The sequence below is a fragment of the Ranitomeya imitator genome, chromosome 6, assembly GCF_032444005.1.
Source record: "Ranitomeya imitator isolate aRanImi1 chromosome 6, aRanImi1.pri, whole genome shotgun sequence".
NCBI classification, from domain to species: Eukaryota; Metazoa; Chordata; class Amphibia; order Anura; family Dendrobatidae; genus Ranitomeya; species Ranitomeya imitator.
Window position 1 is genome coordinate 459,593,544 of NC_091287.1, and position 19,897 is coordinate 459,613,440.

Consider the following 19,897-nt stretch of genomic DNA (forward strand, 5'->3'; position numbering starts at 1 on the left):
TGAGGACATGAGAAACCAAATTGTGAGGAAGCATGAGCAATCTCAAGGCTACAAGTCCATCTCCAAAGACCTGAATTTTCCTGTGTCTACCGTGCTCAGTGTTATCAAGAAGTTTAAAGCCCATGGCACTGTGGCTAACCTCCCTAGATGTGGACGGAAAAGAAAAATTTACAAGAGATTTCAACGCAAGATTGTGCGGATGTTGGATAAAGAACCTCGACTAACATCCAAACAAGTTCAAGCTGCCCTGCAGTCCGAGGGTACAACAGTGTCAACCCATACTATCCGTCGGCGCCTGAATGAAAAGGGACTGTATGGTAGGAGACCCAGGAAGATCCCACTTCTTACCCCGAGACATAAAAAAGCCAGGCTGGAGTTTGCCAAAACTTACCTGAAAAAGCCTAAAACGTTTTGGAAGAATGTTCTCTGGTCAGATGAGACAAAAGTAGAGCTTTTTTGGCAAAGGAATCAACATAGAGTTTACAGGAGAAAAAAAGAGGCATTCAAAGAAAAGAACACGGTCCTTACAGTCAAACATGGTGGCGGTTCCCTGATGTTTTGGGGTTGCTTTGCTGCCTCTGGCACTGGACTGCTTGACCATGTGCATGGCTGTTATGAAAGGCAATTCAGTACCACAATGGACATAGCGGTCAGAGCACATACAGTGATCTGACAATAACCCAAAATCATAGAACGAGCTCTGAGACGTGGGAACTCTGCAGACCGCAATCCCTAATCCTCTCCAAACAACACTAGAGGCAGCCGTGGATTGCGCCTAACTCTGCCTATGCAACTCGGCACAGCCTGAGAAACTAACTAGCCTGAAGATAGAAAATAAGCCTACCTTGCCTCAGAGAAATACCCCAAAGGAAAAGGCAGCCCCCCACATATAATGACTGAGTTAAGATGAAAAGACAAACGTAGAGATGAAATAGATTCAGCAAAGTGAGGCCCGACTTTCTTAACAGAGCGAGGACAGAAAAGGTAACTTTGCGGGCTACACAAAACCCTAAAGAAAACCACGCAAAGGGGGCAAAAAGACCCTCCGTACCGAACTAACGGCACGGAGGTACACCCTTTGCGTCCCAGAGCTTCCAGCAAAAAATTAGACAAGCTGGACAGAAAAAATAGCAAACAAATAGCAAAGAAGAACTTAGCTATGCAGAGCAGCAGGCCACAGGAATGATCCAGGGAAAAGCAAATCCAACACTGGAACATTGACAGGAAGCCAGGATCAAAGCATTAGGTGGAGTTAAGTAGAGAAGCACCTAACGACCTCACCAGATCACCTGAGGGAGGAAACTCAGAAGCCGCAGTACCACTTCCCTCCACCAACAGAAGCTCACAGAGAGAATCAGCCGAAGTACCACTTGTGACCACAGGAGGGAGCTCTGCCACAGAATTCACAACACATGGCATTATGAAGTCTAAAGACTACCAACAAATTTTGCGGCATAATGTAGGGCCCAGTGTGAGAAAGCTGGGTCTCCCTCAGAGGTCATGGGTCTTCCAGCAGGACAATGACCCAAAACACACTTCAAAAAGCACTAGTAAATGGTTTGAGAGAAAGCACTGGAGACTTCTAAGGTGGCCAGCAACGAGTCCAGACCTGAATCCCATAGAACACCTGTGGAGAGATCTAAAAATGGCAGTTTGGAGAAGGCACCCTTCAAATATCAGGGACCTGGAGCAGTTTGCCAAAGAAGAATGGTCTAAAATTCCAGCAGAGCATTGTAAGAATCTCATTGATGGTTACCGGAAGCGGTTGGTCGCAGTTATTTTGGCTAAAGGTTGTGCAACCAAGTATTAGGCTGAGGGTGCCAATACTTTTGTCTGGCCCATTTTTGGAGTTTTGTGTGAAATGATCAATGTTTTGCTTCATTGTCTTTTGTGTTTTTTCATTTAAGACAAATTAAATGAAGATAATATCAAAGAATTTGTGTTTGCAATCATTTTCAGGAAGAAACTGAGTATTATCTGGCAGAATTGCAGGGGTGTCAATACTTTTGGCCACAACTGTGCTAGAAAGCAAAACATCAGAAAAGCTACAATTAATGCTCCTGCCTCCTCCAAATTGTATGTGAGTGAGAGTCATAGGGCACGGGTGTCTGGTTCGGGGCAGTAGCGGGGATCTCGGAGGAATGTCTGCAGCAGCACTGCACAGAACACGAGGACTAAGGAGCGCTCGCATCTTTTATCTCCAATACCGGCATGATTGGATCCTGCTGACACAAGCAGACTGATTGACTTCTCATTAGAGGCCACGGATCGTCCAGGTCAATACGGGAGTCATTTATCCCGTCGGCTGCCAATAAACTGATGTGCTAATGCCTGCAGCTTCTCTTCTGCAATGTTATAAAATGAGAACGACAAGATAATACTGAAATATGAGTATGGTGAGGCACAAACAATACAACGCGGCTTTGGGTGATGTGACCGGGGTGGTCCCTCCTTACTTCTGTCAGTGACTCGGATAACTTCACAACCTAAATCCAGTAATGGAAACCATCCTATTTTTAGAGCAGCTCCACGTTCTTGATGAACAGCGGGCATATAGACATGTACAATACTGCTGTGTCTCCCGGGGGCTCAGGAGCCATTCATTAAAGAGTCGCACCCGTCAGCAAGTCTCTTTCTCCATTTTACGGGCATTATGCTGCACCCTCTGGGAACGTTGCAGCAGTTTTTTGCTTCGTTTCTTTCTTTTATGTGAAATAGTTGATGTCGGATGTTACTTCAGTCTACAGCAAGTTATTAAACTGGAACTAAACTCATTTTTGATATGTTGTAGTACTCACATACTGTATATCGGTGACACCCGCCATGTGGCACAAGCTTATGCCCAAAACACGTGCAGAAAGGCGCACAGGCTCACACAAGTTTGTGGGTCCTTATGCTTCTCACGTGTAGGCTGCACTCTGGCACATGGTGTGAGCAATGGGGTCTAGGGACGCAGAAAACAGTATTAACCCCTTTACCCCCAAGGGTGGTTTGCACGTTAATGACCAGGCCAATTTTTACAATTCTGACCACTGTCCCTTTATGAGGTTATAACTCCGAAACGCTTCAACGGATCCTGGTGATTCTGACATTGTTTTCTCGTGACATATTGTACTTCATGATAGTGGTAAAATTTCTTTGATAGTACCTGCGTTTATTTGTGAAAAAAATGGAAATTTGGCGAAAATTTTGAAAATTTCGCAATTTTCAAACTTTGAATTTTTATGCAATTAAATCACAGAGATATGTCACACAAAATACTTAATAAGTAACATTTCCCACATGTCTCCTTTACATCAGCATAATTTTGGAACCAATTTTTTTGTTTTGTTAGGGAGTTATAAGGGTTAAAAGTTGACCAGCAATTTCTCATTTTTACAACACCATTTTTTTTAGGGACCACGTCTCATTTGAAGTCATTTTGAGGGGTCTATATGATAGAAAATGCCCAAGTGTGACACCATTCTAAAAACTGCACCCCTCAAGGTGCTCAAAACCACATTCAAGAAGTTTATTAACCCTTCAGGTGTTTAATAGGAATTTTTGGAATGTTTAAATAAAAATGAACATTTAACTTTTTTACACAAAAAATTTACTTCAGCTCCAATTTGTTTTATTTTACCAAGGGTAACAGGAGAAATTGGACCCAAAAAGTTGTTGTCCAATTTGTCCTGAGTACGATGATACCCCATATGTGGCAGTAAACCACTGTTTGGGCGCATGGGAGAGCTCGGAAGGGAAGGAGCGCTATTTGACTTTTCAATGCAAAATTGACAGGAATTGAGATGGGACGCCATGTTGCGTTTGGAGAGCCACTGATGTGCCTAAACATTGAAACCCCCCACAAGTGACACCATTTTGGAAAGTAGACCCCCTAAGGAACTTATCTGGATGTGTGGTGAGCACTTTGACCCACCAAGTGCTTCACAGAAGTTTATAATGCAGAACCGTAAAAAAAAAAAATCATATTTTTTCACAAAAATTATATTTTTGCCCCCAATTTTTTATTTTTCCAAGGGTAAGAGAAGAAATTGGACCTCAAAAGTTGTTGTCCAATTTGTCCTGAGTACGCTGATACCCCATATGTGGCAGTAAACCACTGTTTGGGCGCATGGGAGAGCTCGGAAGGGAAGGAGCGCAGTTTGACTTTTCAATGCAAAATTGACAGAAATTGAGATGGGACGCCATGTTGCGTTTGGAGAGCCACTGATGTGCCTAAACATTGAAACCCCCCACAAGTGACACCATTTTGGAAAGTAGACCCCCTAAGGAACTTATCTAGAGGTGTGGTGAGCACTTTGACCCACCAAGTGCTTCACAGAAGTTTATAATGCAGAACCGTAAAAATAAAAAATCATATTTTTTCACAAAAATTATATTTTTGCCCCCAATTTTTTATTTTTCCAAGGGTAAGAGAAGAAATTGGACCTCAAAAGTTGTTGTCCAATTTGTCCCGAGTACGCTGATACCCCATATGTGGCAGTAAACCACTGTTTGGGCGCATGGGAGAGCTCGGAAGGGAAGGAGCGCAGTTTGACTTTTCAATGCAAAATTGACAGGAATTGAGATGGGACGCCATGTTGCGTTTGGAGAGCCACTGATGTGCCTAAACATTGAAACCCCCCACAAGTGACACCATTTTGGAAAGTAGACCCCCTAAGGAACTTATCTGGATGTGTGATGAGCACTTTGACCCACCAAGGGCTTCACAGAAGTTTATAATGCAGAGCCATAAAAATAAAACAAAATTTTTTTTCCCACAAAAATTATTTTTTAGCCCCCAGTTTTGTATTTTCCCTAGGGTAACAGGAGAAATTGGACCCCAAAAGTTGTTGTCCAATTTGTCCTGAGTACGCTGATACCCCATATGTGGGGGGGAACCACCGTTTGGGCGCATGGGAGGGTTCGGAAGGGAAGGAGCGCCATTTGGAATGCAGACTTAGATGGAATGGTCTGCAGGCGTCACATTGCGTTTGCAGAGCCCCTAATGTACCTAAACAGTAGAAACCCCCCACAAGTGACACCATTTTGGAAAGTAGACCCCCTAAGGAACTCATCTTGATGTGTTGTGAGAGCTTTGAACCCCCAAGTATTTCACTACAGTTTATAACGCAGAGCCATGCAAATAAAAAATATTTATTTTTCCACAAAAATTATATTTTAGCCCCCAGTTTTGTATTTTTCCAAGGTTAGCAGGAGAAATTGGACCCTAAATGTTGTTGTCCAATTTGTCCTGAGTACGCTGATACCCGATATGTGGGGGGGAACCACCGTTTGGGCGCATGGGAGGGCTCGGAAGGGAAGGAGCATCATTTGGAATGCAGACTTAGATGGATTGGTCTGCAGGCGTCACATTGCGTTTGCAGAGCCCCTAATGTACCTAAACAGTAGAAACCCCCCACAAGTGACCCCATATTGGAAACTAGACCCCTCAATGAACTTATCTAGATGTGTTGTGAGAACTTTGAACCCCCAAGTGTTTCACTACAGTTTATAACGCAGAGCCGTGAAAATAAAAAATCTTTTTGTTTTCCCACAAAAATTATTTTTTAGCCCCCAGTTTTGTATTTTCCCAAGGGTAACAGGAGAAATTGGTCCACAAAAGTTGTTGTCCAATTTGTCCTGAGTACGCCGATACCCCATATGTTGGGGTAAACCCCTGTTTGGGCACACAGGAGAGCTCGGAAGGGAAGGAGCACTGTTTTACTTTTTCAACGCAGAATTGGCTGGAATTGAGATCGGACGCCATGTCGTGTTTGGAGAGCCCCTGATGTGCCGAAACAGTGGAAACCCCCCAATTATAACTGAAACCCTAATCTAAACACACCCCTAACCCTAATTCCAACGGTAACCCTAACCACACCTCTAACCCTGACACACCCCTAACCCTAATCCCAACCCTATTCCCAACTGTAAATGTAATCTAAACCCTAACCCTAACTTTAGCCCCAACCCTAACTGTAGCCCCAACCCTAACCCTAACCCTAGCCCTAACCCTAACCCTAGCCCTAACCCTAGCCCTAACCCTAGCCCTAACCCTAGCCCTAACCCTAATGGGAAAATGGAAATAAATACATTTTTTTTTATTTTTCCCTAACTAAGGGGGTGATGTTATGGCTGGCAATCAGGCAACACAGCGTGCAGTAATCAGCGCACATACAGAGATCTGACAATAACCAAAAACAATAGGACGAGCTCTGAGACGTGGAATCTCTGTAGACTGCAGTACCTGATCTATCCTCACACAACTATAAGCAGCAGTGGATTGCGCCTATCACTACCTATGCAACTCGGCACTGCCTGAGGAGCTGACTAGCCTGAAGATAGAAATACAAGCCTGACTTACCTCAGAGAAATACCCCAAAGGAATAGGCAGCCCCCCACATATAATGACTGTTAGCAAGATGAAAAGACAAACGTAGGAATGAAATAGATTCAGCAAAGTGAGGCCCGATATTCTAGACAGAGCGAGGATAGCAAAGAGAACTATGCAGTCTACAAAAACCCTAAAACGAAAACCACGCAAAGGGGCAAAAAGACCCACCGTGCCGAACTAACAGCACGGCGGTGCACCCCTTTGCTTCTCAGAGCTTCCAGCAAAAGTTAATAGCAAGCTGGACAGAAAAAACAGAAAACAAACTAGAAGCACTTATCTAGCAGAGCAGCAGGCCCAAGGAAAGATGCAGTAGCTCAGATCCAACACTGGAACATTGACAAGGAGCAAGGAAGACAGACTCAGGTGGAGCTAAATAGCAAGGCAGCCAACGAGCTCACCAAAACACCTGAGGGAGGAAGCCCAGAGACTGCAATACCACTTGTGACCACAGAAGTGAATTCAGCCACAGAATTCACAACAGTACCCCCCCCTTGAGGAGGGGTCACCGAACCCTCACCAGAACCCCCAGGCCGACCAGGATGAGCCACATGAAAGGCACGAACAAGATCTGGGGCATGGACATCAGAGGCAAAAACCCAGGAATTATCTTCCTGAGCATAACCCTTCCATTTGACCAGATACTGGAGTTTCCGTCTAGAGACACGAGAATCCAAAATCTTCTCCACAATATACTCCAATTCCCCCTCCACCAAAACAGGGGCAGGAGGCTCCACAGATGGAACCATAGGTGCCACGTATCTCCTCAACAACGACCTATGGAATACATTATGTATGGAAAAGGAGTCTGGGAGGATCAGACGAAAAGACACCGGATTGAGAATCTCAGAAATCCTATACGGACCAATAAAACGAGGTTTAAATTTAGGAGAGGAAACCTTCATAGGAATATGACGAGAAGATAACCAAACCAGATCCCCAACACGAAGTCGGGGTCCCACACGGCGTCTGCGATTAGCGAAAAGCTGAGCCTTCTCCTGGGACAAGGTCAAATTGTCCACTACCTGAGTCCAGATCTGCTGCAACCTGTCCACCACAGAATCCACACCAGGACAGTCCGAAGACTCAACCTGTCCTGAAGAGAAACGAGGATGGAACCCAGAATTGCAGAAAAATGGAGAGACCAAGGTAGCCGAGCTGGCCCGATTATTAAGGGCGAACTCAGCCAACGGCAAAAATGACACCCAATCATCCTGGTCAGCGGAAACAAAACATCTCAGATATGTTTCCAAGGTCTGATTGGTTCGTTCGGTCTGGCCATTAGTCTGAGGATGGAAGGCCGAGGAGAAAGATAGGTCAATGCCCATCCTACCACAAAAGGCTCGCCAGAACCTCGAGACAAACTGGGAACCTCTGTCAGAAACAATATTCTCAGGAATGCCATGTAAACGAACCACATGCTGGAAGAACAAAGGCACCAAATCAGAGGAGGAAGGCAATTTAACCAAGGGCACCAGATGGACCATTTTAGAAAAGCGATCACAGACCACCCAAATGACCGACATTTTTTGAGAAACGGGAAGGTCAGAAATGAAATCCATCGAAATATGTGTCCAAGGCCTCTTCGGGACCGGCAAGGGCAAAAGCAACCCACTGGCACGTGAACAGCAGGGCTTAGCCCTAGCACAAATTCCACAGGACTGCACAAAAGCACGCACATCCCGCGACAGAGATGGCCACCAGAAGGATCTAGCAACCAACTCCCTGGTACCAAAGATTCCTGGATGACCGGCCAGCACCGAACAATGAAGTTCAGAGATAACTTTACTAGTCCACCTATCAGGGACGAACAGTTTCTCGGCCGGACAACGATCAGGTTTATTAGCCTGAAATTTCTGCAACACTCTCCGCAAATCAGGGGAGATGGCAGACACAATGACACCTTCCTTGAGGATACTCGCCGGCTCAGATAACCCCGGAGAGTCGGGCACAAAACTCCTAGACAGAGCATCCGCCTTCACATTTTTAGAGCCCGGAAGGTATGAAATCACAAAATCAAAACGAGCAAAAAATAACGACCAACGGGCCTGTCTAGGATTCAAGCGCTTGGCAGACTCAAGATAAGTAAGGTTCTTATGATCAGTCAAAACCACCACGCGATGCTTAGCACCCTCAAGCCAATGATGCCACTCCTCGAATGCCCACTTCATGGCCAGCAACTCTCGGTTGCCCACATCATAATTACGCTCAGCAGCAGAAAATTTCCTGGAAAAGAAAGCACATGGTTTGAACACTGAGCAACCAGAACCTCTCTGTGACAAAACCGCCCCTGCACCAATCTCAGAAGCATCAACCTCGACCTGGAACGGAAGAGAAACATCAGGTTGACACAACACAGGGGCACAGCAAAAACGACGCTTCAACTCCTGAAAAGCTTCCACGGCAGCAGAAGACCAATTAACCAAATCAGCACCCTTCTTGGTCAAATCGGTCAATGGTCTGGCAATGCTAGAAAAATTACAGATGAAGCGACGATAAAAATTAGCAAAGCCCAGGAATTTCTGTAGACTTTTTAGAGATGTCGGCTGAGTCCAATCCTGGATGGCCTGAACCTTAACCGGATCCATCTCGATAGTAGAAGGGGAAAAGATGAACCCCAAAAATGAAACTTTCTGCACACCGAAGAGACACTTTGATCCCTTCACGAACAAGGAATTAGCACGCAGTACCTGGAAAACCATTCTGACTTGCTTCACATGAGACTCCCAATCATCCGAGAAGATCAAAATGTCATCCAAGTAAACAATCAAGAATTTATCCAGATACTCACGGAAAATGTCATGCATAAAAGACTGAAAAACAGATGGAGCATTGGCAAGTCCGAACGGCATCACCAGATACTCAAAATGACCCTCGGGCGTATTAAATGCCGTTTTCCATTCATCTCCCTGCCTGATTCTCACCAGATTATACGCACCACGAAGATCAATCTTAGTAAACCAACTAGCCCCCTTAATCCGAGCAAACAAGTCAGAAATCAATGGCAAGGGATACTGAAACTTAACAGTGATCTTATTAAGAAGGCGGTAATCAATACACGGTCTTAGCGAACCATCCTTCTTGGCTACAAAAAAGAACCCTGCTCCCAATGGTGACGACGATGGGCGAATATGTCCCTTCTCCAGGGACTCCTTCACATAACTGCGCATAGCGGTGTGTTCAGGTACGGACAAATTAAATAAACGACCCTTAGGGAATTTACTACCAGGAATCAAATCGATAGCACAATCACAATTCCTATGCGGAGGTAGGGCATCAGACTTGGACTCTTCAAATACATCCTGAAAGTCCGACAAGAACTCTGGGATGTCAGAAGGAATGGATGACGAAATAGACAAAAATGGAACATCACCATGTACTCCCTGACAACCCCAGCTGGTTACCGACATAGAGTTCCAATCCAATACTGGATTATGGGTTTGTAGCCATGGCAACCCCAACACGACCACATCATGCAAATTATGCAGCACCAGAAAGCGAATAACTTCCTGATGTGCAGGAGCAATGCACATGGTCAGCTGGGCCCAGTACTGAGGCTTATTCTTGGCCAAAGGTGTAGCATCAATTCCTCTCAACGGAATAGGACACCGCAAAGGCTCCAAGAAAAATCCACAACGTTTAGCATAATCCAAATCCATCAGATTCAGGGCAGCGCCTGAATCCACAAACGCCATGACAGAATACGATGACAAAGAGCACATTAAGGTAATGGACAAAAGGAATTTGGACTGTACAGTACCAATAACGGCAGAGCTATCGAACCGCCTAGTGCGTTTAGGACAATTAGAAATAGCATGAGTAGAATCACCACAATAGAAACACAGTCTGTTCAGACGTCTGTGTTCTTGCCGTTCTACTTTAGTCATAGTCCTGTCGCACTGCATAGGCTCAGGTTTACTCTCAGACAATACCGCCAGATGGTGCACAGATTTACGCTCGCGCAAGCGACGACCGATCTGAATGGCCAAGGACATAGACTCATTCAAACCAGCAGGCATAGGAAATCCCACCATTACATCCTTAAGAGCTTCAGAGAGACCCTTTCTGAACAAACCCGCTAGTGCAGATTCATTCCACAGAGTGAGTACTGACCACTTCCTAAATTTCTGACAATATACTTCTACATCATCCTGACCCTGGCATAAAGCCAGCAGATTTTTCTCAGCCTAATCCACTGAATTAGGCTCATCGTAAAGCAATCCCAGCGCCTGGAAAAATGCATCAACATTACTCAATGCAGAATCTCCTGGTGCAAGAGAAAACGCCCAGTCCTGTGGGTCGCCGCGCAAAAAAGAAATAATAATCAAAACCTGTTGAATAGGATTACCAGAAGAATGAGGTTTCAAGGCCAAAAATAGCTTACAATTATTTCTGAAGCTCAGGAACTTAGTTCTGTCACCAAAAAACAAATCAGGAATCGGAATTCTTGGTTCTAGCATCGATTTCTGATCAATAGTATCTTGAATCTTTTGTACATTTACAACGAGATTATCCATTGAGGAGCACAGAGCCTGAATATCCATGTCCACAGCTGTGTCCTGAAGAACTCTAATGTCTAGGGGAAAAAAAAGACTGAAGACAGAGCTAAGAAAAAAAAATGCTGTCAGGATTTCTTTTTTCCCTCTAATGGGAATCATTGGTGTGGCTCCTTGTACTGTTATGGCCGGCAATCAGGCAACACAGCGTGCAGTAATCAGCGCACATACAGAGATCTGACAATAACCAAAAACAATAGGACGAGCTCTGAGACGTGGAATCTCTGTAGACTGCAGTACCTGATCTATCCTCACACAACTATAAGCAGCAGTGGATTGCGCCTATCACTACCTATGCAACTCGGCACTGCCTGAGGAGCTGACTAGCCTGAAGATAGAAATACAAGCCTGACTTACCTCAGAGAAATACCCCAAAGGAATAGGCAGCCCCCCACATATAATGACTGTTAGCAAGATGAAAAGACAAACGTAGGAATGAAATAGATTCAGCAAAGTGAGGCCCGATATTCTAGACAGAGCGAGGATAGCAAAGAGAACTATGCAGTCTACAAAAACCCTAAAACGAAAACCACGCAAAGGGGCAAAAAGACCCACCGTGCCGAACTAACAGCACGGCGGTGCACCCCTTTGCTTCTCAGAGCTTCCAGCAAAAGTTAATAGCAAGCTGGACAGAAAAAACAGAAAACAAACTAGAAGCACTTATCTAGCAGAGCAGCAGGCCCAAGGAAAGATGCAGTAGCTCAGATCCAACACTGGAACATTGACAAGGAGCAAGGAAGACAGACTCAGGTGGAGCTAAATAGCAAGGCAGCCAACGAGCTCACCAAAACACCTGAGGGAGGAAGCCCAGGGACTGCAATACCACTTGTGACCACAGAAGTGAATTCAGCCACAGAATTCACAACAGGGTGATGAAGGGGGGGGTTTGATTTACTTTTATAGCGAGTTTTTTAGCGGATTTTTATGATTGGCAGCCGTCACACACTGAAAGACCCTTTTTATTGCAAAAAATATTTTTTGCAATACCACATTTTGAGAGCTATAATTTTTCCATATTTTGGTCCACAGAGTCATGTGAGGTCTTGTTTTTTGCGGGACGAGTTGACGTTTTTATTGAAAACATTTTTGGGCACGTGACATTTTTTTATCGCTTTTTATTCCGATTTTTGTGAGGAAGAATGACCAAAAGCCAGCTATTCATGAATTTCTATTGGGGGAGGCGTTTATACCGTTCCGCGTTTGGTAAAATTGATAAATCAGTTTTATTCTTCGGGTCAGTACGATTACAGCGATACCTCATTTATATCATTTTTTTATGGTTTGGTGCTTTTATACGATAAAAACTATTTTACAGAAAAAATAATTATTTTTGCATCGCTTTATTCTCAGGACTATAACTTTTTTATTTTTTTGCTGATGATGCTGTATGGCGGCTCTTTTTTTGCGGGACAATATGACGCTTTCAGCGGTACCATGGTTATTTATATCTGTCCTTTTGATCGCGTGTTATTCCACTTTTTGTTCGGCGGTATGATAATAAAGCGTTGTTTTTTGCCTCGTTTTTTTTTTTTTTCTTACGGTGTTTACTGAAGGGGTTAACTAGTGGGACAGTTTTATAGGTCGGGTCGTTACGGACGCGGCGATACTAAATATGTGTACTTTTATTTGTTTTTTTTTTTTATTTAGATGAAGAAATGTATTTATGGGAATAATATTTTTTTTTTTTTTCATTATTTTGGAATATTTTTTTTAATTTTTTTTACACATTTGGAAAATTTTTTTTTTACTTTTTTACTTTGTCCCAGGGGGGGACATCACAGATCAGTGATCTGACAGTTTGCACAGCACTCTGTCAGATCACTGATCTGACATGCAGCGCTGCAGGCTTCACAGTGCCTGCTCTGAGCAGGCTCTGTGAAGCCACCTCACTCCCTGCAGGACCCGGATCCGCGGCCATCTTGGATCCGGGGCTCGAGCAGGGAGGGAGGTGAGGAGACCCTCGCAGCAACGCGATCACATCGCGTTGCTCTGGGGGTCTCAGGGAAGCCCGCAGGGAGCCCCCTCCCTGCGCGGTGCTTCCCTGCACCGCCGGCACATCGCGATCATCTTTGATCGCGGTGTGCCAGGGGTTAATGTGCCGGGGGCGGTCCGTGACCGCTCCTGGCACATAGTGCCGGATGTCAGCTGCGATAAGCAGCTGACACCCGGCCGCGATCGGCCGCGCTCCCCCCGTGAGCGCGGCCGATCGGCTATGACGTACTATCCCGTCCAGGGTCAGATAAGCCCAGGGCACCTCGACGGGATAGTACGTCTAAGGTCACAGAGGGGTTAAAAATGAACCAAAAAAAAAATGAACTGGGGTATAAGTTGGTATGCTTGCAAAATAGAAGCACGTTCACAATGGCCATTAAACAGCCAAAATTCAAGACAGACATGAAATGATCATGTATCCTGTTTAATGGCTAATATGAGCATGCTCCTATTTTGCATCCATACCAATTTGTACTAAAGTTTACTTTTTTTCGGTTTGGTTTCAGCTTTCTGTATTTAGTGCAGGTAAGGGTACACGCTCCCTTCCGGTGCGCTGGACATTATGTTTATATAGCTTCCCCCATTTGCTGAGTGTCCACATTCGGGTCCCGATCCTGCTCTGCACTTATTCACAATGACACATGGGAAGGCTTTAATGCTTTTTTTTTTTTAAATCAAAAAGGGTGTTTACTATGTACCCTGTGTTATTTATATGGACGACTGCATGGAGAGCCCAACAGGCTCTCCATGAATGTGCTGTGACACTGCCTGCACACATGCAGCTGCGGCGCCGATCTGCCGGCGCGATCCAGGAAGCCGCCTTCCCTCTGCAGCTTATTCAGTACGCGCTATAGCTTGCCGAATAAGAGGGAGCCTGAACAAATTTGCTCAACTCTAATTATTACGTAACTTAATTTATGGATTTCTTGCATGTGTGGATTGGATGTTTTTTTCCCCCAACATCTGGTGAGAATTTCATATCATTAGCTCCTTTAGAAATATATTTACGTATGATACAATGGTAATATGCTTTCTTTAGGTTAGGGCTCATGTAAACAACCATATCAGAGTCCTGTACTTCTTGAAAGGCGCAATGAGCTGTAATATGTCATCCAAAGAAGTCTATGGGGCTCTATTGTTCTTCGGTACCCCCTCGAAAGGTTCTAAGGCAGAATATTCCCTTAAAGGGGTATTTCGGCTCTACTCATTTCCACAAATGGAGGTGAGCAGGGTTGCTGATGTCACGTCTACTGATACCCGCTGGGTCGCATCTGTGATCAGCAGGTATTATGCACCCGACCTGGCAGGTTTCACTAGACAGGACGTCATTGGCTCGTCTCACTTCCTGATGAGAAAGTGCATAGAGCCGGAATGCCCCTTTAATAGGACGCTGCATAGAGGCACCACATGGGCATGCAAAGTGCTAACATTTATGTACTATGCAGGGATTTTTTTCACTTTAGAAAAGCTCACAGGCCATGGTGTAGGCTTCATGTAAACTACTGGGACGCCATTGTTTCACTACACATATCTGACTGATGGTCTATGGTTATTTTTGCTGCAATAAGATAAATATATATATTGCATGTTCAAATATCTGCTATTAAGATGTTCTAGCAGATAAAATGAGCAATTCCTGTAAGAAGAAATCCAGCACCTATCTTTACATTCCGGCTATTTCCACAAGTGACCTACCTGGACGCTGCAATCTCCACCTTTGTCCGTGCTACAGCTGCTGCTCTCTGCGCCCCCTCGACAGCGCGGTCTACCTTTTCCTTCGTTTTGGTGTTCTTTATGGGTATAAGTTGCTTTCTTATTCCACGGACTAAAACATTATTTTTGTACTTTCCTTCTTCTTTTGTGCCATCCGGAAATATGGTACATCCATATCCATGCCTGCGATTGTTCAGCCATTCTCCCTCGTATTTCATTCCGTTTGATCGCTCACTTACTCCAAACCCAGTGCGCTTATCATTCTTCCATTCTCCCATATAGGTTTCTGTGGTGGTGGCATCGACGTGATCTTCTACAGGAGAATAATCAGAGTCTAGATCTCCAAAGCTAATTGTAGAATTGGCATCGCTTGAGCTAATCCTACTCATAGCCGCATCGCTTCTCACAGAGCTGCGTTTGCTAGATATGGAGATCTTGGACTCTGATTTTCTAAGCTTGATGCTCCCCAGTAGTGACCCTCTTCTGAACAAACCCTTCTTCTTGCCCGTCATAAGCTCAGAGTCGCTGTGAAAATTCAACACAAAACCTCCACGGGTCCCAGCTGGACTGTCGGCTCCGATGTCATGAAGGACGGTGCCATTGCTCTGTTCACTACGTAGTGAAGACAGAGAGGTTCTCAGTGGTGATCGGATGACTGTAGCCATACCGTAGGGAACGCTCTGCCGAACGCCATATCCATGCCTCATTCCTCCCATCCATTGTCCTTGGTAAGTACCTGGATAAAAACACAGTGTCAAGTAAAAACAAAATGTATGGACTTTACCACCATCAAGACATGCACATTCACATACTGAACAACACAGAATCTATTTTCAGGATTGAGAAATAAACACTTTATAACTATATTTAATCATTCATCCCTATGGCAAGTGTGGTAAAAGAAAAGTAATATTTTATCACTGCCATCTTCTGATGTCGTCTGTGGACTGGTACGACCACTCATCTTGGCCATACTTTAACGTTCGTACCTATTTCTTGAAAAATGCAATACGCGCTTAGTCACACAGAACATAAGTTAAATAGGAGCTACTATAATCGACTTCTTCGAAATGTGGCGCTGGAAAATAAGGTTTTCAATACCATGGATGGCAAGAAATCAAAAATCAAGCCAGACATGTCACTCGAAGCAAGGACCACCACGCTACGACTTGCCTACTTTGGACACATAAAAAAAAAGCGCAATCACCGGAGAAGGATATCATGGTCGGAAGACTAGAAGGAACAAGGCAAAAAGGAAGACCAGCAATCAGATGGCTTGATACTATCCAGATAACCGTGGAGAAGACCATGGTGGACCTATCTATGCTTGCACAAGATCGATCTTCCTGCAGATCATAGATCCATCAAGTCAACATGGCTCGAGAGAGCTGAAGGCCGTTAAAGATTTAAAGTTAAAGCAGACTTGTCACCAGCAGTCACAATATGTTTAGAGAGCATTTACCCTGGCCAATAGCAGCCGTTAAATGACCACGGATAGGCTACATGTGATTCAGAGGGTGGTCGTTTTGTAACCTGGTTAGACAAGCCACCAAAGCTCCATGCACACAGAATAATTATTAATTCAATCATTCTGTGCCTATAAAATATTGTTCTGGGAGCATTTGTCCTGCTTACAGCGGACGATGTGCTGCTGGGGGCAATGATTTTTTATCAAGCTTAAAAATTATTTCACCTGATGAACATTGGGTAATTGACAGCCTGTTTGGAATGGCCAAGTGTTCATCCCAATTATTAGCCAGTGTAACTGCACCCTTACTCTGTGATAATCCATGTCAGAATGGTGGGATAGTCCTAGTCGAAAGTTTAATATCAATCTCCAGAAACCTAGCTCCTGTGTGTCCTCCCTCTTTATCTTTACTGTATAAGAAAGTACAGCAATATTTTCTTATACAGAGGCATAGAGTAAAAAACAATTGTAAGGTATACATTTTTACAGTAAGAGTCAATGGCCGACATACATCTTTCCAAGTTATCCCCCAAGTACCCTCACTTGTCTTCCCTTCCTTTGAGGTCCATGTGGTCAGACTCTACGTCCCCTTCTCCATGCGAGTGGCGGTGTTGTATCGTCCTCCCGGCCCCTCTCATCAGTTCCTGGATCACTTTGCCACCTGGCTTCCACACTTTCTCTCCTGTGACACCCCCACCCTTATCATGGGTGATTTCAACATCCCCATTGCCTCTCCCCTCTCCCCATCTGCTTCTCACCTTTTATCTCTATCCTCCTCTTTTGGCCTCTCGCAGCATACTAACTCTCCAACACATGAAGATGGAAACTCCCTTGACTTGGTCTTCTCCCGACTTTGCTCAGTGGATGATTTCACAAACTCCCCTCTCCCGCTCTCTGACCACAACCTTCTTTCATTCTCTATCAAGAACTGCCATCCTGCTCAGGTCACCCCCACTTTCCACACTTATAGAAACATACAGGCCATTAACACCCAGAAACTTATGAAGAACTTGCAGTCCTCATTGGCCCCTATCTCCTCCATCTCATGTCCTGATTCTGCATTGAAGCATTACAATGAAACCCTGCAAAGTGCTCTGGATGAAGCTGCTCCTCCTATACATAAAACAACTCGGCACAGACGGCAACAACCGTGGCACACGCTGCAAACACGTTTCCTGCAGCGGTGCTCCAGGTGCACAGAACGTCTGTGGAGAAAATCTAATCTACCCGAAGATTTCATCCATTATAAGTTCATGCTAAAGACATACAATTCTGCCCTTCACCTCTCCAAACAAACCTACTTCAACACCCTCATCACCTCCCTGTCCAATAACCCTAAACATCTCTTTGACACGTTCCAGTCCCTACTCAACCCAAGAGAGCAGGCCCCAACCACGGATCTCCGTGCTGACGATCTGGCCAATTACTTCAAAGAAAAAATTGACCACATTCGACAGGAAATCATCTCCCAATCTCTTCATACCATGCACTGTCCTCCCTCCCCCACTGCATCTAGTTCACTCTCTGACTTTGAAGCAGTTACAGAAGAAGTAGTAAGCAGGCTCCTTGCATCTTCTCGCCCGACCACTTGCACCAGTGACCCCATTCCATCACATCTCCTCCAGTCCCTTTCCCCGGCTGTCACCTCTCACCTAACAAAAATATTCAACCTTTCCCTCACTTCCGGTATTTTTCCCTCCTCATTTAAGCATGCCATCATACATCCATTACTTAAAAAACCATCCCTCGATCAAAACTGTGCCGCTAATTATAGACCTGTCTCTAATCTTCCCTTCATCTCTAAACTCCTCGAACGCCTGGTCCACTCCCGTCTTACCCGCTATCTCTCAGATAACTCTCTTCTCGACCCTCTTCAATCTGGCTTCCGCTCTTTACACTCTACTGAAACTGCCCTCACTAAAGTCTCTAATGACCTACTAACAGCTAAATCTAATGGTCACTACTCCATGCTAATTCTCTTGGATCTCTCTGCAGCATTCGACACTGTGGATCATCAGCTCCTCCTCACTATGCTCCGCTCCATCGGCCTCAAGGACACCGTTCTCTCCTGGTTCTCCTCCTATCTCTCTGACCGATCCTTCACTGTATGTTTTGCTGGTTCCTCCTCCTCTCACCTTCCCCTTACTGTTGGGGTTCCTCAAGGATCAGTCCTAGGCCCCCTACTCTTCTCGTTGTATACTGCCCCTATTGGACAAACAATCAGTAGATTTGGTTTCCAGTACCATCTCTATGCTGATGACACCCAATTATACACTTCTCCTGATATCACACCGACCTTTTTAGAAAACACCAGTGATTGTCTTACCGCTGTCTCTAACATCATGTCCTCCCTCTATCTGAAACTAAACCTGTCAAAAACTGAACTCCTCGTGTTCTCTCCCTCTACTAACCTACCTTTGCCTGACATTGCCATCTCCGTATGCGGTTCCACCATTACTCCAAAGCAACATGCCCGCTGCCTTGGGGTCATCCTTGATTCTGACCTTTCATTCACCCCCTACATCCGATCACTGGCTCACTCTTCTTACCTGCATCTCAAAAACATTTCTAGAATTCGCCCTTTTCTTACTTTCGACTCTGCAAAAACTCTTACTGTTTCACTTATTCATTCTCGTCTGGACTATTGTAACTCTCTACTAATCGGCCTCCCTCTTGCAAAACTCTCCCCGCTCCAATCTGTACTGAATGCTGCAGCCAGGATCATATTCCTCACCAACCGTTACACCGATGCCTCTACCCTGTGCCAGTCATTACACTGGCTACCCATCCACTCCAGAATCCAGTACAAAACTACTACCCTCATCCACAAAGCACTCCATGGCTCAGCACCACCCTACATCTCCTCCCTGGTATCAGTCTACCACCCTACCCGTGCCCTCCGCTCCGCTAATGACCTCAGGTTAGCATCCTCAATAATCAGAACCTCCCACTCCCGTCTCCAAGACTTTACACGTGCTGCGCCGATTCTTTGGAATGCACTACCTAGGTTAATACGATTAATCCCCAATCCCCACAGTTTTAAGCGTGCCCTAAAAACTCATTTGTTCAGACTGGCCTACCGCCTCAATGCATTAACCTAACGATCCCTGTGTGGCCTATTTATAATAAAAAAAAAAAAAAAGGTTCCTCGCATCATGTTCTCATACACTTTATGCAGTATTAGCCCTCTGTGTCTGTACTGCTACATACTTAGGCAGGTAACTGGTTCATGCAGCTTTACATGAACATCTGAGCCTTACACTATAGCTGGTCCGAATAACTAAAGCAATTGTTACCATCCACCTCTCGTGTCTCCCCTTTTCCCCATAGTTTGTAAGCTTGCGAGCAGGGCCCTCACTCCTCTTGGTATCTATTTTGAACTGTGATTTCTGTTATGCTGTAATGTCTATTGTCTGTACAAGTCCCCTCTATAATTTGTAAAGCGCTGCGGAATATGTTGGCGCTATATAAATAAAAATTATTATTATTATTATTATTATAGGAGAAAAAGGCCCAACCCATTTCTTTGACAAAATGAAAAACGGATATGTGTAGAGAGCCTTACACTGAGTAGATAGGTATATGGCTAGGAGATATAATGCAGTGGGATACAGTACTGCAGTATGGATTTTCTGAAAAAAATCCATACTTATCATGGTGCAGTGCCAGGCAAGGGAAGAAGGTTGGGGAAACCGGGAACTGGCCTCCCTATCAGATCTGCTCCGAAAACGGTCAGTCCTCCTAATAAGCCTCTCAGATCCAAGCATCAACTCTATAATCTATACAGATGAGCAC

At 44.8% G+C, this 19,897-nt stretch overlaps 2 protein-coding genes across 2 annotated transcripts in view; one reads left to right on the plus strand and one right to left on the minus strand.

Moving 5' to 3' along the window:
• Positions 1-19,897, plus strand: part of GDAP1 (ganglioside induced differentiation associated protein 1) — a 440,350-nt gene that overhangs the window by 177,569 nt on the left and 242,884 nt on the right. The window lies entirely within an intron of this gene.
• The window catches only part of JPH1 (junctophilin 1), a 176,020-nt gene that overhangs the window by 126,171 nt on the left and 29,952 nt on the right, over positions 1-19,897 (minus strand). The window contains exon 2 of the mRNA XM_069731495.1: positions 14,617-15,370. Coding sequence (XP_069587596.1) covers positions 14,617-15,370 — 754 coding nt within the window. The remainder of the gene's footprint in view (positions 1-14,616; positions 15,371-19,897) is intronic.